At 37.8% G+C, this 23,418-nt stretch overlaps 1 protein-coding gene across 1 annotated transcript in view; it reads left to right on the top strand.

The window, feature by feature from the left end:
* NBAS (neuroblastoma amplified sequence) overlaps positions 1–23,418 on the top strand; it is a gene marked incomplete at its 5' end in the record, with an annotated part of 556,069 nt that overhangs the window by 149,508 nt on the left and 383,143 nt on the right. The window contains 2 exons of the mRNA XM_006869470.1: positions 2,040–2,144; positions 2,493–2,629. Of these exons, the coding sequence (XP_006869532.1) occupies positions 2,040–2,144; positions 2,493–2,629 (242 nt within the window). The remainder of the gene's footprint in view (positions 1–2,039; positions 2,145–2,492; positions 2,630–23,418) is intronic.

The raw sequence follows: 23,418 nt of genomic DNA on the forward strand, positions 1-23,418 counted from the left end.
TCTATCTGACAATGTTCCTCTACTATTCATAAGGTTTTCAGTGACTAAATCTTCGGAAGTAGTTCGTCTTTCCTTTTCCCTGAGTCTGTCTTCATCTGGAAACTCATGAAACCAGTGCACCATGGGTGACCCTGCTGGTATTTACATACTCTTGGTATAGCTTCCAGAATCTCAGCAACTCACAAGCCACTACAGTGCGACAAATGAACAGACGAGTGTTGGACTTATACCAGTGGTAGTAGTGGTGGTGGTTATGTGCCTGGAGTCGGTATACTAGTAGGATGACAAAATTTAATTAAGCCCCTCATTTTCCAATTTTTAAAATAATAATTAACTCTGATAACAGTCACTCAGAAACTGAATTATATAATCCATCAGCATCTTTCTCCACTTTCTGTTACGGAGTCATCAGGAAAAAGTCATTTGGTCGGACTTTACAAAGAGCCATTAAATAATCACACAACACTTTCAGTGATCAGATTTTCAACTAGTAATTTAGTGCTTATCCATTTGGGTCACCCAGGACTCTTATTTGTGCTACAGTTCCAAATTCAAATTATTATAGCTGAACTCACCAACATACTACCCTCCTTGTCTTGTATCTTTTAAACCTTTTTATGGTTCTCTTTTTAGTAATTTAAATCAGCCAGCAAATATTTATTGGTTATTTAATATGTGAAAAAGGACCACTGGTAGCATAGTGGTTACAAATCGGCCTGCGAACTGCAAGGTCAGCAGTTCGAAACTACTAGCTGTTCCATGGGAGAAAGATGAGGCTTTCTGCTCCTATAAATATTTACAGCCTCAGAAACCCTGTACAGGGTCACCATGGGTCGTAATCGACTTGACGGCACTTAACAATAACAATATGTGAAAAGCAGGGTGTTGTGTATCTGTGTTTCAGCTTTAAACATGGTAGACATGGGCTTTTAAATCACATGTTACAGTGCGGGAGACCTTTTATTGCAGTTTCCATGGCTAATTCCTATTTGTGTTTCATGTTTCAGCTTGGGTGCCACTTCAAGGAAGTTTTCTCTATTTTCCTAGAAGTAGTGTTGATATCCTTCCTATGTGTTCCCCCTTTCATAGCTTCATTTAATTATTTGTTTTCCCTACTAGATTGAAACTACTTTGAGGGCAGGGAAGTGTATGCTGTTTTTTTATTGGTGGTGGTGTTAAGTGCAGTCAAGTCATTTCCAACCCATAACAATCCTGTATAGGATTTCAAATGAGCGGCTCGTGACTTTGAACTCCCGACCTTATAGATCAGACCAACTTTAAAGTCTAGTGTATTAACCCACAGCACCACACACACAAGGAGCTCTGGTCGAGTAGTGGTTATGAATCAGGCTATTAAACTCACAGTCAGCAGTTCAAAACTACCAGTGGTTCCGTGGGAGAAAAATGAAGCTTTCTGCTTCCTTAAAGACTTATAATCTCAGAAACCCTGTACAGTGTTGCTATGAGTCAGAACAGGGTCCTGGAACATAACCACCACTACCATCATAGTGCCTCTGGCGCACCATCAATGCTGAATAGTAATTTGGTGAATTTATGACTGGTTGAATCTGTGCTTTACATAGATCAGTTGACAATAGTAGAATAAATCGGAAATGCTTACATAGAGGTGATAATGTTTATCATGCAGTGTTTTACATCACTATTAACTAATTTGTTTTTCCCAGTTGGTTCATTTTGGTGGTTTTTCTGTAATTTTGATTTTTACTGACTATTTCCTTTATTTATTTACTTTTAATTTTTATTGTGAATTGAGTGATAGTTTACATGGGAGAACATTGGTTTTACACTTACCATTTCATTGCAATATTTCATTTACTTTTGAACTACAAAAAATCCCTCACACTTATAAATATATGGCCACTTTCAAAATGAAGATAGGAGTGCAGATGCAGATGCAGGTTGGCATCAATTAATTCTAGACCTTATTTATGTAGCCAAGCCTAGTTATAAAGATTTTTAATATTTTGTTATTACCCACATTTTAAAAGTCTTTTCATTAAATCACTGTTACCCCTCAGGAGATCCTAGGAGTGCCTCATGCATCGGAACAGAGATATGATGCTGAATTCTTTAAGAAGTTCAGGAATCAGAATATTGTTCTCTCAGCAAGAACTTATGCTCGGGTAATTTTTTTTTTCCCAAATTAAATGATTATGAGTACTTACACTCTGTAAATCTTTGAGCCATGAAGTTAATGTTATTACATACTTATGGCATTACAGCTCCTCTTTTTGTTATATTATTGATAAAAACAGAGACAATGATATTAATGTTTGAATATTACTCTTAATAATTTTGAGTTTTAAAAATAAATGTTACAGAAATTTGGTAGTTTAAAAAATATCTATATATATCCAGTCGCTTATCAGAAGTTTTTCAGAAGAATTTTAAGTTTTTGAATGTTGTCATAAAAATTCACTACTTTATTTCTAAGGTTGACGTTAGAAATTTGTGCCTTACCTTTTATATAGGAAAGTAATGTACAAGCCCTCGAAATTCTCTTCACTTATCATGGTGCTGAGCTGCTTCCTCATCGTCTTGTGATTCTCTCCAACTTTCCAGAGACCACATCTCCACATGAGTATTCTGTTTTGCTGCCTGAAGCTTGGTAAGTGAATATGTTACCTGAATTTCACCTTCTTTATAAATAATGACAATTTTTGGTTCTATGGTAAATACCTTAAATTACAAAATCAATTTTTTAAATTAAAAATAATGAATGCAATGTATTTTACTTATTATTTCTTTTCTCTAATAAATTATTTCTAACTGATTTTTAAGTGATCATCATTAGAACTTAGTTGTTAATAATGGTGACCAGTATTTATAGACTAATTATTATGTATTTAGATCATATTTATATCTTGCTTTCTGAGTAATTTTGCTATTATCCCTGTTACAGAAAGCTGAGATATACAGAGGTAGTTTTGATTTATGGGAACCCAAGTGGTTAGCATTTTGCTGCTTACAGAAAAGTTGATGGTTTGAACTCACTAGCTGCTCCATCAAAGAAAGATGTGGCAGTGTGATGACAGCTTTAGAAACCCTACGGGGTATTTCTACTGTGTCCTAAAGGGTCACTGTTAGTTAGAACTGACTGGATGGCAACCATAACTACTATCTAGTGATCCTCTATCTCCTCCTTCCATCCCTGTAAACCATTAATAAACATTGGTTTGTGTGTGTACTGTCATTCTTGACCTTTTCTAAAAGTGGTATCATACCATATCAATCAGCTTGGTGTCCTCTATATTCATCCATGTTGTGAGGTATTTTGCAGATTCCTCATTATTTATCCTTGTGTTATATTTTGTCATGTGTGTACACCAGTTTGTTTATCCATTTGTTCACTGATGTGCAATTTGTTTCCATCTTTTTGTTAATGTTAACAATACTGCAGTAAAAGTGAATGTGCCATATGTCTATTTGTTTAACTATGCTTACATGTATCTCTAGGATATATACGTAGCTGTGGGATTGCTGAGTGTACGCTTTTTAGGGAAGTGCTGTATTTAATGATTATAATGCTGGTAATAATTCAAATAAAATTTTAAAAACCCCACAAAAACAGAAAACAACAACTGCTGATGAAGTTGCAAGGAGACTGTGCTACCAGTATTACAGTCAGTAAATACAGCACTTCCCTAAAAAGTGTACACTCAGCAATCCCACACCTACGATAGATGTAAGTAGCGTAGTGGTTATGAATCGGGCTGCGAACTGCAAGGTCAGCAGTTTGAAACTACCAGCTGCTCCACGGAAGAAAGATGAGGCTTTCTGCTCCCATAAAGATTTACAGCCTCGGAAACCCAATACAGGTTCACTATGGGTTGGAACCGACTCGATGGCACTTAACAACAACAACAATGGGTAATGATGTAGAGCACCTGAATATCCTCTTAGGTGAAGTGTCTCTTCAGGTTTATACCTATGTTTTGTTGAATTGTTTGTCTTTCTACTGTTGAGTTGTTGAAAGTTTCTATATATTGTAGAGATTAGGTCCTTCTTGTTAGCAAAAAATTTTTCCCAGTCTGTGGGCTCCTTTTATAATCTTTCAGAAAGTATTTTGAGTATTTTTTGTTAGACGTCCTTGAGTCCTTAAGTCAGTTCCAGTGCAAAGTGACCTTATGCATAACAGAATGAAACAATGCCTCGTCCTATGCAATTCTCAACTGTTGTTGTTACTCTTGAGCCCATTGCTGCTGTTAATGTCTCTTCTGACATTCATTTTGGTCTTTTTTTTCTTTCTTGTCTTTTGTTTAGCCTTTGTGGGTTTTTTTCCCGTTTGATGTCCATGATGTCATCTCACAGTTCTTCTGGTCTTCAGTCATTAGTGTCGAATGCATCAAATTTGTTCTTGAGATGGTCTCTGTAGATTCATGTGGGATCTGTTCAAGGTCATATTTTAGATTTTTTGGATTTGTTTTCATTTTCTTCAACTACAGCCTGTACTTGCATATGAGCAATTGATAACCTGTTCCATAGTCTACCCCTGATCTTGTTTTGTTGATGATACTGAGCTTTTCCACTGTCCCTTTACACACATGTAGTCAATATGATATCTGTGTATTCCATTTGGTGAGGTCCATGTGTACTGTGTTCTTTATGATTATAAAAAGTTATTTGAAGCGAATAAGTCATTGGTCTTACAAAATTGTAGCATGCAATCTCCAGCATCATTTCTATCACCAAGGCCATATTTTCCAACTACTGATCCTTCTTATTTCCAAACTTCCTGGTCCTGTGTCACCCTCATAATCGCTGTTAAGCTTGAGCCCTTACTGCTTCCACTGTGCCATTCCATCTCCTTAGGGGTCTTCTTCTTTATCGCCGACACGCCAGTTACCTAGCATAATGACCTTCTCCAGGGACTGATCCCTCCTGTTAATCTGTCCAAAGTATAAGAGACAAAGCCTCACAATCCTGACCTCTAAGGAGCATGCTGGTTGTACTGTCTCCAACACAGATTTGTTTATTCTACTAGAAGTCCGTGGTACTTTTCATATTCTTCTCTAACACCATATCTCAAATGCATCAATTCTTCTATGGTCTTCCTTATTCACTGTCCAATTTTCACATGCATATGAAGCTATTGAAAATACCATAGCTTGACGCAGGCGCACTTTCGTCTTCAAACTGACATTAGTGTGTTGAAATGAACAAGTATTGTCAATTTGACAATCGTATGGTTTTCTGTGCCACAGAGAATAGTTTACAGAGGAATGACATTACATTCATCGTTAGAAAGAGAATTTCAAGATCTCTCTTGAAATACAGTGCTGTTTGTGATAGAGTTAATATCCATACGATTACAAGATCAGTTAATACAACTTTATTCAAATATACACAGCAGCCAGTAATGCCAAAGGTGATGAAATTGAAGAATTCTACCATCTTTGTAAGTCAGAAATTGATCAAATATGCATTTAAGATACATTGATAATTACTGGTAATTGGAATGGGAAAGTTGTAAACAAAGAGGAATGGTCAGCAGTTGGAAAATATCGCCTCTGTGATAGCAATGATGCAGGAGACCACATCATAGAATTTTGCAGGACCAACTAGTTACTCTGCAAATTGTTCTCATGAGAAACCTACAAATGGACCAATAGACAGTCATTCAAACAGAATAAGGGTGTACTAAATGTTTTAAAATCAGGAAAGATGTGCATCAGGGTTGTCTCCTTTCATAATAGTCATTCAGTGAGTAAACTGAGCAAATAATTTGAGAAGCTGCTTATCCTACAGAATTCCACAAGGACCCAAAATTATATGAATTGGAAGGTAGCATCAGGTTTGGAGGAAGACTAATTAACAATCTATGATATGCACATGATACAACTTTGGGTTTTGAAAAGAGGATTGAAATACGTACTAATAATGATCCAAGATTGTAGCTTTCAGTATGGATTCCATGTTAATGTAAGGAAAGCAAAATGCCTCAACAATTGGAACAATAAATAACGTGATAAACAGAGAAAAGATTGAAGTTGTCAAAAACTTTTTTTTGCTTGCATACACAATCAGCAGTCATGCTAGTAGCAGTTAGCAAATCAAAAGACGTATTGCAGAAGGCAAATCTGCTGCAAAAGACCTCTTTAAAGTGTTAAAGAACAAAGATGTCACTTTGAGGAATAAGGTGAGCCTAACTCAATCCATCATCTGTTTTATTGTCTTATATGTATATGAAATTTGGACAAAGAATAAGGAAGACAGTAGAAAAATTGGTATTTGAATTACTGTCTTGGAGAAGAATATTGAAAGTATAATGGTCTGTTAGAAGAACATACAAATCTGTCTTGGAAGAACTATAGCCAGAATGCACTTTAGAATGAAGATGATCACACATGTTGTTGGTGGGACCAGTGCCTGGAAAAGGACATCATACTTGGTAAAGTGGAGGGTCACTAAAAAGTAGGGTGACCCCAATGAGATAGACTGATACAGTGGCATCAACAATGGACTCAGCCAACAATTGTGTGAACGGCACAGGACTGGACAGTGTTTTGTTTTGCTGTGTATAGGATCAAAACTGACTTGCTGCCATCTTACAATAACTCGTTGATATTTATATTTGTGTATCTGCCTAACCCACTGTTGTTGACTAGATTCAGACTCATTGCAAACCTTTGGACAGAGTAGAAGTGCTCCGTGGAATTTCTGATACTCTACATCTTTATTGGAGTAGACGGCTTCATCCTTCTCCTTTGTAAGCATGGCGGGTTTGATCTGATAACCTTGTATTTAGCAACCTGTGCTTTACCCACTGTTATGTCTGATACTCTTTAAAAGCTACTAGCAAATAAGATGTACTGATTAATTAATTAATTATGAATTAATTTGAATTTGTATTTAACAAATGTTTCATGATTTTTTTTGCACATTTGTTTAGTTTTATGTTTAACGTATATATTTCTCACAACTTTATTAGAGCCGGTATAAATTTTGAGAGGCATTAATCAAATATTTATTGAAATGGGGAATATTTACAGGGAAAAGTTAACTTCACTACTGGTTTAGTGTAGATGCAAGTATTGTAAAGTGTTTTGAATATTAAACAGCTTGAAGTTTTCCATCTGAAATGAAATCTTTCAGAGGGTACTTTTTTTCTTTTAATAGACATGGTCTCCTAAAATTTGTTACTAAATTAAGTTTTGCCTTTGTGACCTTTGTTTTTAAGTGCTATCAAGTCCTTCCCAACTCACAGTGACCCTGAATAGGGTTTGTGAGTAGCAGCTGGTGGGTTTGAACAGGTAACCTAGGAGTTAGAAGTCTACTGCTTTTATCCTACAGTGTCCCACCAAAACCCAAAATTTAATTACCTTGACCCATAAGTTTAGAACATGTGACTGTTCTGGATATTATAACATATTTTCTGAGTGATTGAATTACCTCAAGGAAATAGCCCCTATAATTCTTTTTGATCAAACAATATGTCTCCCAATCAAGTCTTCATTAATATGTAAATGCTTTCTTTAACAGCAGTAAATATTTTTTGTCATACTATACTTAATTAACATATAAATAACCCTTTGTGGCACATTTTCAATTTCTGATATAAACTAGCTTGCTTAAATATCATTTTAATAAGTCAAATTGTATTAAGAAGCAAGTTCATATTTTATACAAAAAATATGTGCATTATTGTAAGGAAGTGTTTTAATTTCAGTGTGTACCACATTTAGTCCTGTGAAGTTCAGATATTATATAGAATCCTGTTGTAGTACTTTTGGTTAATGTGCTGGACTGCAAAGTCAGTTTGAAACGCAAGGTCAGTGGTTCAAGCTCATCAATTGCTCCTCAGAAACCCTCTACAGCTAATTAGTCCATTATCATTGTTAAGTGTTGTTGAGTTGGTTCCGACTCATAGCGACCCTGTATAGGGTTTTTGAGGAAAAGCTGGTGGGTTTGAACTGTCAGTCTGTGGTTAGCAGTCTAGTATAGCAGATTAAATGGAATCATAAGTCAGAAAAAGAGCCTATAGAAAACACCTGTTTTAACTCTGCAAGAATAACAGGATGGGAGGTTGCATTGAATACCGTTTTTCTTTCTTTTTTAGACAGGGTATAAATTGTATGCTTTTATATGAAGCCCTACAGGCACGGAGTTGTTAATGCACTGTATGGATTACAGAAAGGTTGTTGGTTTGAACCCATCATCTTCTCTGTGTGAGAAAGATGTGGCAGTCAGTCTCAGATAAGATTTACAACTGTGAAAACACTAGCAGTCTGTTCTGTCCTGTTGTTGTTGTTGCATGTTACTGAGTTTTAGTGATGTAAAGCAACCCTATATAGGGTGTTTAGGGAGGTACTGATTGGTTCCTTCACTTGTCTGTCAGTTTGTCATATTGTGGTGGCTTGTGAGTTGCTGTTATTCTGAAAGCTATGCCACCAGTATTTTAAATACCAGCAGGGTCACCCACGGTGGACAGGTTTCAGATGAGCTTCCAGATGAAGACAGACTAGAAAGAAGGAGTGACGAACTACTTCCAAAGATTTAGTCACTGAAAACCTTATGAACAACAGAGAAACACTGTCAGACTGAGTGCCAGAAAATGAGACCCTTGGGTTGGAAGGCACTCAAAATGCAACTGGGGAAGAACTGCCTCCTCAAAGTAGAGTTGACCATGATGATGTGGATGGAGTAAAGCCCATGGGAGAAAAGCCCGCTGGACCTTCATTTGCTGATGGGGCACAACTCAAAATGAAGAGAAACAGCTGTAAATATCCATCAATAATTGGAACATGGAACATATGAAGTATGAATCTAGGTAAATTGGAAACTGTCAAAAATGGAACCCATAAACATCGATATTTTAGGCATTAGTGAGCTGCAATGGACTGGTATTGGCCATTTTTAATCTTACAGTCACATGGTTAACTATGACAGGAATGACAAATTGGAGAGGAATGGTGTCACATAATTCATTAAAAAGATCTATCTTGAAATATAATACTGTCTGTGATAGGATAATATCCATACTTCTAAACAGCAGATCAGTTTTCCACTATTATTCAAATTTACACACCAACCACTAAAGCCAGTGATGATCAAATTGAAGAATTCTACTAACTTCAGTCTGAGCTAATCAAACATGCAATCAAGAATGTATTGAAAATTACTAGTGATTGAAATGCAATAGTTGGATACAAAGAAAAAGGATCAATTGTTGTAAAACATGGCCTTCGTGATAGAAATGATAGGGAGATGGATCACATGATATAAATTTACTTAAGCTCTATTCCATGATCCATCTTACTGTATGTACAGTAAGATTAGATTATTTTATATTGTTGATGTAAATGGATTTCTGAAATTATAATGGGTTAAAGACTTTCCTAATCTGAAAATTACAGAAAATCATTTAGAGATATTGGGTAGGTGTCTTTGATTTGATACTGTTTACTCTTTGTGGGTAGTCTGGGGCTTATTTTTTTTCTAGGGTCATTTCCTTCACCACTTCTATACTACCTATCTACCTATGTCACTGAGTTTGTGTCCTAGTAATAGCAAAATATTTTAATGTTGGCTTAAATATAGTATACTTTAAAACACAAAGTTTTATATCACTGCTACCAACAAATAACCAAAGCTGTAATGCACTTGAGAATAGAGATGCTCTTTTTCTAATTTGTCAGCTAAACATGTTTGAGAGAACTGACAGTAGAAGTTAGTTCTCGTTGATATTTATCAATGGATTCCGAAAGAGACACTTATACATCCCACTGCCTCTTTGAACTCTTTCTCATCTTAGAGCCATTTGCTTCATCTTTGAATACCAGTAGCACTTTTTTTTAATTAAAATTTTTATTGTGAGTTGAGTTAAGGTCCACAGAGCAGATCATCAGTCGAACACTCAGCAAATCATGTACTATTCTTCATTACATGGTTGCGAACTTCTCCATGCATCAACAGTTAACAGCATTTACCATTATTCACCTTAACACTGCATTCCTCCCTGTGTCTTCCACCACCCCCATCTTTCCTTTGCCATCCTCCCTCTGGTTTTGTATTGCCTGCCTTGTCACCCGTGTCAACGCATGTGTACCCTCTAGTGCATGTATCATTTCCTCCTCCCCTCAAAACCAGCATAGATTATTTCTTTCATCAAGAAACCCTCTCTCCCCTTTTTTTTCTCCCTGATGTACAAAAACCACAACAACACAAAAAACATGCAGGGATATTTAATCATTTAAACAACCAAAGGGCACATTCTGGAAGCCAGCCTCCTGGCCACCAACACACAGCCTTTCTCTTTTTCCATGAAATGTAGATTCCTCAGCAGCTCAGTCTATCCATGCCATCACCTCTGCCTCCTCCATCTCTGGTGTCGCTGCTTCTCTGGCTTCGGTCCTATGTTCACTTCATACTCTTCTCTCTTGATGGTCCTAAGGTCCTCTCTTCTTGAAATATAAGATTAACTACTGCCTCGTTTTTGTTACACCACTTCTACCTTTACAGTTGTGACAATCCCAATTAGGTATGATAGCAATTACTATTGATTCAAAAGAATTGTATCCCCATCTCATTTCACCAGACCCATATAAATAAGATGAAAACTATTCAGCTGGGAGTCTACCTTTCCCCGCACACTCTGAGACTAAAATCCCTTCTGAAAATTTGTAAGCTAGCCACTTCGTGCCTTTATAGCCCTCCTGCCTCATTTTAGGTAGCCAGTGTCTGTTTTCCATCCCTATCAACCCTTTGTATAAAGGGCATAGGTTTGATACTTGATGTAAAGACTCCTTCTGTCTTGGTTGGGATTTTCAGCTACTACATCCATAAGTAAGGAGCTCTGGTAGTGTAGTGGTTTCAAAGAGGGCTGCAAACCTCAAGGTCAGCAGTTCGAAACTACCAGCTGTTTCGTGAGAGAAAGATTTACAGCTTTGGAACCCTATGCAGGGTCGCTATGAGTTGGAACCGACTCCATGGCACATAACCACACCACCACATCCATAAGTATAGGTCAAATTCATCAAATTGTAGCAATCTACACTGCTTCCTTTATCAAATTTCTTTATCTTCCTCTAGTTGATTACTCATCATTAAGCCATCGAAGCTATGTCCAATGAATACTATCTGCAAGTTTGGGATTTCTTATGTGTCTACCCTCACTTCCGTATCAGCTGGACACTTCACTCTCAGCAATAGCCCTCTGTGGTTTGGTCCTTGTCCATGGGCTCAGGACTCTCCAAGTCTCATTACATTTTGGACCAACCAGTCCTTCTTCTTCTCTCTCTCATCTCAAGGTTATCAGGAGTCTATGGAACAGGGTCAGACTCAGCCCATATCTTCATTGCTCCCTTTCTTCTATTCCCACTCACAAGTTGACCAGCATGGTTGCCAACAAGCTTATGTGCTGGCTTGTGTGTTCGCTTTGAGTTTTAGTATTGGAGCGGGGTTTGTCCTGAAAGGACTTGATTGCTTGTCCTGTTGGCTTCCTGGTGAACAACTTGCTTGTTCGTGTAGTAGCCAATCAGATTGCCACCTTTGTTTTTGATTTTTCCTTCTGGTCTTTCTTTCAAGAGGTATCTTCTGTTCCTCTAGCTGCTCTGGACCGGTACTCATCTCCTTTTAAGTAGAAATGTACCACCTCAGAAGCTTCTGGATGGGGCTCAGGATTCCATCTATGGTCCTATGCACTACAAAGGTTCTGCAAGAAGCCTATTTCACTGAGCAAGTTCTAGGACCCCTTTTAGGTATTCCAGTCCGTTATAGGCTGAAGACGAGCTTATAACTTTTCTGTAATCATGTTTCCAGATATACCTTTCTATCCTACTCAAGTGTCTAGTCATTGGACTTTGTGGCTTTTATTTAAGTTTTTGCATGTTTTTACAAACAAATTATCCCCTAAAATAATCAAATCATACTGTGCTCGTAGATAAAACATTTTAAACTTATTTCTGTGCATTTGGGAGAGTGATTATGCCTTGTGGAAGTTATTGCTTATTTCTACATCTTTAATCATCATATTACATTTTGATATTACAGGCATTCCCTGCGTTACAAATGTCTGATTTATGAACTACCACTAATTGCCCTTTAATATAGGGCATTGAGCCAGTTTTGTGATAGCCAAATGAAGCTAAACATGAGCTGTCCAGAGGTCTTTCAGTTTGGATGATTCCTCATAGTAACAGAAATAGGAAAATTTACATGTCAAACCCCTGAAATGGGAGACTTGGAAGAAGCACAGTGAGCCCTTTCAGGATCTTGATAACAAGAGATTGAGTTATTGGCAGGGCTCTGGAGAGCTACACACATTCAAAGCTGCCTGCTCTATCACTGTCTTTGATCAGGATGCCAACCTCTTTGAAGCCCTGCTTAAATTGGCCTTCACTTTGAAACGTTTGAACCAACTCCTATTTGCAGCAGATTCTTTATCACAGTCACTTTCTTTTGCTGCATGTGCAGTTTTAAAATCATTGAAAAGGTCCTGAACTTTTTTGTACTAAAGTATGCAACTGACATACAAATTCCTAAAGATACGGGTAGGAATGGATCTAGTTCGTAAACTGGTGCCTGCATGGACTATATTAATTTACTGATTAAGTGCCGTTTTACTCAGGATGTTATCAAGGGTTTATAACAGTTTTAGGTATTTGTAGATAGGAATTTTGATCACTGATAATGGTGTTACTATTTATTATGAGTTAAATCTTGAAAAGTCAACCTGTGTTACATGCATCTTGTATTCACTTCATATGAAAAACTATTTTGCTGTTGTTAATGATGGTTAATATTTTTTGATGGTTAATATTTACTGGTGTGGCACTGTTAGGATAAGCACTAGATTACTAACGTCATCGTTGGCTGTTCAAACCCACCAGCTGCTCCTTGGAAACCCTACATAGGGTCACTTCAGTCACAACAAACTTGACAGAACTTAACAGTAAAAATATTTACTCAACACCTAGTATATATGTTCTATATTATCTTAAGATCTTTATATATATGTGCCTACTCCTCAGTTATCAACAATAATCATTATCTGACATTTCTCATAGCAATAGTAAAAACTACTTTCGTACTGTTTTGCACATTAACAATGTACATCTGGCAGTAATGAATGCCCAGGTGCAAGGCAAGGGTTATCTTGGCTGTGATGGCTAAGGATATGTGTCAACTTGGGTGAATCATGATTCTCATTGGTTTGACAGTTATATAATTTGGGAGTTATATAAGAATGTAATTTAGCAGTAATATAATGATGCAATTTGGCAGTTATGTAATGATGTAATTTGATAGTTATTTTATGATAAAGTTATCCTCCATTTTTTTATCTGATTGGCCACCCTCCAATTTTGCATAATGTCAATTTTCACGTGATAATCTGGCTTTTGGAACTTAACCATGGTGATAAGTGAGGGGTATGTGTATTTACTAATTTAATCTTTTAAATGAGGTAAATATTGTTACTAACTAGTATGGAGCTGTAGGACCACGAGGTTAGTTTAAATTGCAAGGTCAATGGTTCAAACTCACCATTTGTTTCTCGGAAACCATGTACAGGGTTACTGTGAGTCGGAACTGACTCAATGGCACTTAACTACAACAGCATTCCTATTTCAATAATGGTTTAAATGAGATACAGGCAGATTGAATGACTTGAACAAGACCATCCTGCTATGCAAGGAGCTCTGGTAGCGTAGTAGTTACTAATCGGGCTGCTAACCTCAGGGACAGTAGTTCAAAACTACCAGCTGTTCTGCGGGAGAAAGATGAGGCTTTCTGCTCCCAGAAAGATTTACAGCCTTGGAAACCCTGTATAGATAGGGTCGCTATGAGTTGGAACCAACTCCACGGCACATAACAACAACAACAACAACAACAACCCTGCTATGCAAGGATGGAATCACAGTTATAATATGGAAGCTAGACTTCTAAGACTCTTAATTGTTATGAATTAGAATTTCAGAAGGTCTTTAGTCTTCTCTATATTTGGGCATGTGATATTACAGTATTTGCCTCATGGATGAGGCAGTTAGTGGTGGAACCAGGAGAGGCAATGTCCTAGAGCAGTATTGCTTTCATGCTATTATATTGTCTCTTTTGTACACTTTGTACTGCTTGCCACAAGGTCAGCAATTTGATTCTACCAGCTGCTCCAAGGGAAACAGATGAGGCTTTCTGCTCCCATAACAGTTTGTTGTTGTTGTTGTTGTTGTTAAGTACTGTGGAGTCTGTTCCGACTCATAGTGATCCTGCACAGGGTTTCTGAGGCTGTAAATCTGTATGGGAGCAGAATACCTCATCTTTCTCTCACGGAACTCCTGGTAGTTTCGATCTGCTGACCTTGAGGTTGGCAACCCAACTGTGAAAGTTTACAGCCTCGGAAATCCTATGCAGGGTCACTGTGAGTTGGAACTTACTCTACTGCACCACTGCACATAACCACCATACTGATTTTTGGTAAGGATGAAAACAAATCCATTTCCCAAAATAAGAGGATTGATCCAGTCCTCACATCCCCAATTCTTCACCCACATTGCCATCAGCCTCCTTGATACTCTCTCCAACCTTAGCCACCTTGAGCTAGGTCAGCACTCACAAGTCCTTCAAACTGCCACATATACAAACAATAGCTGAAATTTGGGGAGGCCAAATGACACCCCCATCTCTGATACTCTGGTTACTTGCGACTTGCAAGCTTGAGTCTGACACTCTTACTTTTTGACCTGCTGGTTCTCACTGCCCCTTTGGCTTTGATGAATTGCTGGGACAACTCCCAGAATTCATATATTTATGACTGTTGTTGTTAGGTACCATCGAGTCGGTACCAACTCATAGCGACCATATGCACAGCAGAACGAAACACTGCCTGATCCTGGGCCAACCTTACTACTGTTGCCACGCTTGAGTCCATCAATGCTGCCACTTGGCCAGTCCATCTTGTTGGGGGTCTTCCTCTTTATCTCTGACCCTCCAACTTACCAAACATGATACTGTTCTCCAGCAACTGGTCCATCCTGACAATATGTTCGAAGTGTGAGAGACAAAGTTTGTCCATCTTGGCTTCCAAGGAGCACTCTGGCTGCACTTCTTCCAACACAGATCTGTTGGTTCTATGGGCAGACCATGGCACTTTCAATATGCTCTTCCAACACCATAACTCAAAAGCATCAATTCTTCTAAGGTCTTCCTTATTCACTGTCCAGTTTTCACACGCATATGAATGAGGTTATTGAAAATACCATGGCTTGGGTCAGGCATACCTTAGTCCTCAAGATGTCATCTTTGCTGTTCAACACTTTAAAAAGGTCTTGTGCAGCAGATTTGCCTAATGCAATACGTCGTTTGGTTTCTTGACTGCTGCTTCCATGAGTGTTGATAGTTGATCCAAGAAGAATGAAGTCCTTGACAACTTCAGTCTTTTCTCCTTTGATAAGAATGTTGTTTATTGGTCCAGTGGTGAGGATTTTTGTTTTCTTGACATTGAGATGTAATCCATATCTAAGGCTGTGCTCTTTGATCTTCATTAGTAAATGTTTTAAGTCCTTTTCACTTTTAGAAGCAAGGTTGTATCATCTGCATATCGCAGGTTGTTAATGAGTCTTCCTCCAATCCTGCTGCCACACTGTTTTCATATAACCCAGCTTCTCGGATTATTTGCTTAGCATACAGGTTGAATAAGTATGGTAAAAGAATACAACCTTGTCGCCCACCTTTCTTAATTTTAAAGCATTCAGTGTTCCCATGTTGTGTTCGAACAACTGCCTCTTGGTCCAGGTACAGATTCCTCATGAGCACAATTAAGTGTTCAGGAATACTCATACTTCGCAATGTTGTCCATAGCTTGTCATGATCCCACAATCGAAAGCCTTTTTGTAGTCAATAAAGCACAGGTAAACATCCTTCTGATATTCTCTGCTTTCGGCCAAGATCCATCGGACATCAGCAATGATATACCTCGTTCCACAGCCCCTTCTGAATCCAGCTTGAACCTCTGGAAGTTCTCTGTCAATGTATACTTGCAGTCATTTCTGTATTACCTTTAATAAAACTTTACTCGCATGGGATATCAAAGAGATTGTCCGATGATATCCTCATTCCATTGGGCACCTCTCTTTGGAATGGGTACAAATAAGGATCTCTTCCAATCATTCGTCCAGACAGTGGTCTTCTAAATTTCTTGGCAGAGATGAGTGAGTGCCTCCTGTACCACCTCCCTTTCTTGAAAGAGTTCCATTTTTATTCCATCAATTCTTGATGTCTTACTCTTTGCCAATTCCTTCAATGTACCTTGGACTTTGTCCTTCAGTATTGTTGACTCTTGATCATATGCTACCTCTTGAAATGGTTGAACATTAACAATTTCCTTTTGGTACAGTGAGTCTATGTATTCCTTTCATCTTCTCCTAATGCTTTCTGCATCATTCAGTATTTTGCCCAGAGAATCTTTCTGTAATGAAAGTCAAGGTTTGAATTTTTTCTTCAGTTCTCCCAGCTTGAGAAATGATGAGCGTGTCCTTCCTTTTTGGTTTTCTGAGTCCAGATCTTCGCACATTTTGTTGTAATATTTGTCTTTATCTTCTTGAGCTGATCTTTGAAATTTTTATTCATCTCTTGTACCTCCTCATTTCTTCCATTTGCTTTAGCATCTCTATGCTGGAGAGCAAGTTTCAGTATCTCTTCTGATATCCATTTTGACCTTTTTCTTCTTTCTTGTTTTCTTAATGACTTTTTACTTTCTTCATGTATGATGTTCTTGATGTCATCCCACAATTCTTCTAATCTTAGGTCTTTAGTGTATAATGTATCAAATCTGTTCTTCAGATGATCCCTAAATTCAGGTGGGATATATTCAAGGTCATATTTTGGCTCTGGTGGACTTGTTATCATTTTCTTCAGCTGCAGTTTGGATTTGCATGTGAGTAATTGATGGTCTGTTCACAGTCTACCCCTGGTCTCCTTTTCACTGATGATATGGAGCTTTTCCATCGATTGCCTCTTTCCTCAGATGTAGTCAATTTGATTTCTATGTATTCTGTCTGGCGAGGTCTAGGTGTATAGTCGTTTCTTATGCTGTCTAAAGAAGGTATTTGAAATGAACAAATCATTGGTTTTGCAGAATTCTGTCATGCGATCTCCAGCATCATTTCTATCATGAAAGCCATAGTTTCTAACTACTGATCCCTCCTCTTTGCTCCGAACCTTTGCATTCCAATCACCAGTAATGATCAGTACATCTTGATTGCATGTTTGATCGATTTCAGATTGAAGAAGTTGGTAGAATTCTTCTATTTCATTCTCACTGGCTTTACTGGTTGGTGCGTAAATTTGAATAATAGTGGTATTAACTGGTCTTCCCTGTAGGCGCATGGATATTATCCTATCACAGACAGCGTTGTACCTTATGACTGATCTGGATATGTTCTTTTTGACAATGAATTCAACACCATTTCTCTTCAATTTGTCATTTCTAGGATAGTAAACCATGTGGTTATGACTACAGATCTGTTACAGATGCAAAGGATACAAATTAAGAGATTCATAGGGTGAGGCCTGGGAGGGTATCCAGTGCAGAGTTTCCATGTCTCAAGGCACATGCTACTTTCCCAAAGCCTATGCTCTTCTCAACCAGAAAGCTTATTGACTTTCATGATCACAGCTTCTATTGGTTAGTCAGGTGTGATAGGCTAAATCATGCCTCATGAAGGTAGTTGATGTTAGTCTTCAAGTGATTCCTTCTGGTTTAGTCAGTCTACACTTGCCAACAGAGATTCTCAGGCATGACTTGGAAGTCCAAGGCACCTGAAATTACTCCAAGGGTTTTTCTCTATGTTGTTGTTAAGTGCTATTGAGTCAGTTCTGACCCATAGCAACCCTGCATAGGGTTTCCTAGGAAGAGCTGTGAGCTTGATTTGACAATCTTGCTGTTCAAACTGACTTTGCAGGGTAAAACTAGGACCTTTATTCCACAATTGGTAAATTTCAAGACACCTTATTAAGCTCTACTGTGTTTCCAGGGTTATTTAATAATAAAATTGAACCCCATTGATTCAGAAGAGAATTCTGGATGATGCCTTTGCATAGCTTTTTCCAATGTGGTATTCTGAGTGATAGTTAACTTTTTAATTTGTTTCCTGTTGAGTTTCATATCAATCTGACTTGTTTAGTGTGGTAACCACAGTGTAGTTATACAAAGCAACCAAAATTATTATTTTTTTACCTTTATTTTCCAGAGCATTTTCTTTTGTGCTTAATAATAGGAATAAGTATAATTTTACATCCCAAACTCAATGAATAGATGGTGGCAATTAGTAGTAATACAATGTCTTTTGTTTCCAAGGCATAGCACACAAATAAAAGAACTTTTTAGAAATTTACTCTTGATAAAGTTTCTTTGAAATAAAACATTTATAGTTGGTGGGAGGGATAATTGGTGAGAAAATTGTTGAGCATAATAGAACTTCTTATATTCACTTCTTTCCTGCTGACAGATAAATGTTACCTTCTAAAGAAACCAGCATAGTTTATTGTTTGGAATAAAACAATGAACAGGGTTCTAATATAAGAAATCCTAAAATTAAGCAAAAGAAACCATTATTTCCTAAAGAGATAATTTAAGTTTACCATGTGCTGCCTTTATTAAGTGGGGATGATACATTTAAATTTTAAGAATTCTCAGCCAAGAATGAGATGAAATAAAGAATATACATGTAAATGTGTTTGTAGAATAATAGAGTCAAAATGTAAGTTTTTCAGCTCACTTAACTTTCTATAAAAGGTGGGTTTTTTTTTTGTTGTTGTTTTTTCTGTTAACAGTAACTTTATCTACATTTTTTAAGCAGTTGGCTTACATGACTAATATTAGTTGAGAATAGAAAAAATTAAAGTTTTCTATGAATTTTATTAAGTATTCTATCACTCTACTTAGGTTGTGAGAGACTAACTCAAATTTACCATTTTTTAAAAGATAAGAAAAACTAACCAATTATTTTGAAGTGAAATATACATAAGTAAATTGGTATTTTTAAGTCTTTTTTTTTTTTTTTTTTTTTTTTTTTAATTCTTATAATGGAATTTTTACAGAAGGACCCTGGTGGTACAGTGGGTTAGGTGTCAGGATCCTAATCACAAGGTCAGCAGTTTGAATACACTAGCCACTCTGCAGGAACAAGAGGAAGGTTCTTGCCACCGTAAAGATTTACAGCATCTGAAACCCTACATAGGAGCACTATGAGTCAGAATCGACTCGATGGCAGGTCTTTTTTTCTGGTGGAGGGAGCAGTCCAGCTTTCCAGGTAGTTGTTGTTATTGTTAAGTGCCATTAGATCCGACTCATTGCGACCCTGTATAAGAGCGGCTAGTGGGTTTAAACTGCCTACCTTGTGGGTGAAAGTGACCTTTTAGTCCAGCACATCATACTGCAGTGCCACACCAGGGTAGTTTGTTTATAAAAAAAGATAGGTCAAAGAGGTTCATTTAAATATAATCTGCAGATTTGAGGGTGAGAGCAAGAATTCTTTCCATTTCAGATTATTACAGTTTCAGAATTTCAAACTATGAAAATTTAGTAATCTAAAAAGGAAAGCATTCTTATTCTCATCCTCAAATCTACAGATTCTGTATAAATGAACCTCTTTGACCTATCTTTTGTTTATGAACAAAGTATCTCTTTCCAGAATTGCTGTATTCCCACTCATATTTTTGGATACTCGCAAGATCACTTTAAAACATCTTTGTTATGCAGTTGATTGTTACATACTTCTTTTTATGAGCCTACTAAGTATCGGGCAATATTTTAGTTGCTGAGGATGCTACTGCAATATACAAACCAAGCAAAATCCCTACCCTCAAGGAATTTATTTTTTTTAATGCTGCATTTAAAGCGCGACAAAGAACTTGTGATAATTTTTAGCAAGCACTTGTTCTCATAAATTTTGTTTAGAAAGAATTTACTTTATAAGAATCGTTTGTGAAAAAATGAAAGAGCAGAAAGGTTGTTTGCTTTCTGTAAATGTTGGTGGTCAGATCTAAGATTAAGACATAAATGAGTTAGATTTATAAGAAATTAGTGATGTCAAAAAAAGTATGGTATTTATTGGAGTCCTGGTGTGGCACTGGACCTCAAGGTCTGCAGTTCAAACTCACCAGCTGTTCCTCAGAATCCCTATGCAGTGTCACTATCAGTGAGAACCATCTTGACAGCATTTAACAAGAACAACATGGTATTTATTGGGTTGTCATTTTTAAGCTTTGTTGTTGTTAAGTGCTGTCAAATCGGTTCCAACTCACAGTAATCACGCATAGAGTTTCTGAGGGGTTTCTGGTAAGTTTGAGCCACTAACCTTGCTGTTAGCAGGCCAGTGTTCATCCTACAATGCCACACTACTCAAATTTGCTTTTATCTTTTAACATTTTGTGTGGCTTAAGAAAACTGTATGTATTTTAGTTAGAGAAGACAGTAATAACTTGTTGATTTACTTTTTCCCACCTTCCTCAATTCATTACTATAATTTATCTTTGTGTTGAAAGAGTGAACATGACAGTCTTCATTGCATCCAGATATTAACTTTGTCCCTTTTACCTTCAGTGGTCTGTGATAAAATATTAGCTATCAGCATGGAAGAAAACACAATAGATTGTACTTGCTGATGAATGAAATGAATGTGATGGTGTCATCTTTTCTGAGTAATCTGTATGATTGAAACATTTTTAAATGTGGAAAGTGCCATCAAAAGTGCATCTGTAAAAATGGCCTGGTGTCACCATCAGCATCCGCTCTTGGCTGATTCTTGTGAGGTGGAGGTCAGACATGGCTCTACCCTCCAAGCTGCCCTACCAATTCTGACATCAACTGTTCACCAAGTGGCCGCCACACTCAATAATGAAACCTAGCAAAATATTCATGATTGTGGGGTTTCTTAGGTAAGTTAAACAGGGTATGATTCAGGATTAGGAAACAGCCCTCTGGGTAAGGAAGGATCAGGCCTTGTTAGTTTTGCCTGCAGGTATGCCTTTCTCTGGCCCTTGGCCTCTGAGGCACAGTGGCCCCTGGTTCTCTGCCCTACTTGGGCAAGCATTACAAAGCTCTTTTGTTGTTAAGTGCCTTTGAGTCATTGTGACTCATAGCTTCCCTGTGTAGGGTTTCTGAGGTGCAGTTGGTAAGCTTCAACCACCAGCCTTACAGTTTAAACCTACTCTGCATTCCAGTGCATTAACCTGCAGCACCACACTAGGACTCCACAGAGTTCTTTAGTGCTGCTGATAAATTCCCAAAGGAACCCCTATTCTGCAGCCACTTTCCTGCCGGAAGATGCCCAGTGTTACTCAGTGGCCCAGGAAGCCCACTGTTGTCTCATACTCTCAGTGCTGCTGCTTCTGCAGCCACATCTGCAGGGTCTAAAGGACATGTGCTGCTCCCGGCTTTTCTTTCTGGAAGCTTGTGAAATCCCAAGTTCTTGCCTCTGAGATGGCTCACTTTAGAACCTGTGGATGATGAAACCATGTAATCCCATTAGAGTCCCACATACCGTATTTGCATGCTCCCACTCATTCATTATATGAGCCCTCATACAGTCCTAGTGTGGCGCTGTGGGCTAATACATCAGACTGCAAAGTCATTTGAACTGCAGGGTTGGTGGTTCAAGCTCAGCACCTGCTCCTTGGAAACCCTATACAGGGTCGCTATGGGTTGGAATCGACTACACGACACTTAACAACAACAGTAGCACAGTGGGTTACATATTGGGCTGTTCAAATCCACCACCTAGTCCATGAGAGAAAGATGAGGCTTTCTGCTCTCATAAAATGTATAACCTTGGAAAGCTTGTACAGGGTTGCTATGAGTTAGAACCAACTTGATGGTATACCACCACCACCACTACCCATTCATTGGTGGGAGGTGCAAAGACTGTGGCTGTAAGAGCTATACTTAATAAATTCACTGCACCACAGTATCTCTGGTGCATAGTGTGTTAGGATATCAAATCCATCAGCCATTTTGCTGGAGAAAGATGAGGCTGCGTTCTCCCATTAATATTTACAGTTGGAATCAACTTGATGGTAGTGGGGGTTTTTTTTTGTTGTTTTTAAGGAGGGGAACAGAGGGGTTAGTTAAAAAGTCATTAAAATAATCTTGCTTTTAAAAATATGGTATGGTAAATCTCCTGTTACCTAGTGGGGAACCTTTGTAGTATATGCCCAAGTAAGTTGTTGGTTGGTCAGTCAACACTGCCCTTTTCCCAGACCTTTTCAAACATTACTGCTTCAAGATATCCATCCCTTTAGACATGACTTACCTGGTTTTCCTTTTCTACTTTAAAACTCTTCACTTATCTACTTTTACATGAAGACCTGTATCTTCACCAAGATAATTTTCAAACAGTTTTGAAGTGTTTTTAGTGAAAAGCATTTCATAACCTACTACTACAAGAAAGTACAACATAACCTAATGATGTAAGAAAAACTCTCTTTCTTGGCTGTTACGCATTTTTTAGGAAACACTGCTCTAGAAAATGGTTTCTTGAACCGCAAAATCAAGACAATTGAAATTTGGTTTTAAAGTGTTTGTTTTTATTCTTAATTCAGAATGTTTTAGTTGTTTTCATGTAATGTTAGAGCTAAAAAGGGACTAGAGATAATGTTTAACTTACTTTACTTTAAAAGTCACGTAGAAAATTTTGCATAGTTAGCTTAAAGGTAGAATTGTTTTCACTACCCATCTCTCTTGATTTGTAGGATATTGCTCTGTTGTAATAATTATATTATCTTTATTTTACTTACCCTTTTTCATTTATTCTTAATTTTATCCAACTTGGTTATCTTTGGTAGCACAGTGGTTACGAATTGGGCTGCTAACCTCAAGGTTAGCAATTTGAAACTACCAGCTGTTCCATGGGACAAAGATGAGGCTTTCTGCTCCCCTAAAGATTTACAGCCTCAGAAACCCTGTATAGGGTCACTATGAGTTGGAACTGACTCCACGGCACATAATCACCACCACCACTTTGTACCACTTTGGATTCTTGGTGTGGTGCTGTAGGAGCAGCACTGGACTGTGAATCACAGGTGGAGAGTTCAAATCCACTAGCTGTTCCTCAGAAACCATATGCATGGTCCGTACAAGTAGGAACTGGCTCGACAGTGCTTAACAACAAAAATAAAAAAAAGTACCATAATGAAGATCCCAGGATCATCAAGAAAAAAGAGCATGAGTGAAGCATGAGAGACCAGTAACAGCAGAGGTAATGGAAGAGGTGGTGGCATGGAGAGACAAAATAGCTTCAGGCTCTAGATCCATGGACTGAGTAAAGGCTGAAGCCAAGGGATCACATGACTGAGAGGCTGAAGACATGAGTTAGATGTGCCTGCACTATGGCAGGCAAGGGCTTTCCTTTCTGGGGAACTGCTGCATCCTGAATTTGTTTTAATTCTGAATTGTACTCTGTT

This window comes from Chrysochloris asiatica, unplaced genomic scaffold, assembly GCF_000296735.1.
Source record: "Chrysochloris asiatica unplaced genomic scaffold, ChrAsi1.0 scaffold00131, whole genome shotgun sequence".
Lineage (NCBI taxonomy): Eukaryota > Metazoa > Chordata > Mammalia > Afrosoricida > Chrysochloridae > Chrysochloris > Chrysochloris asiatica.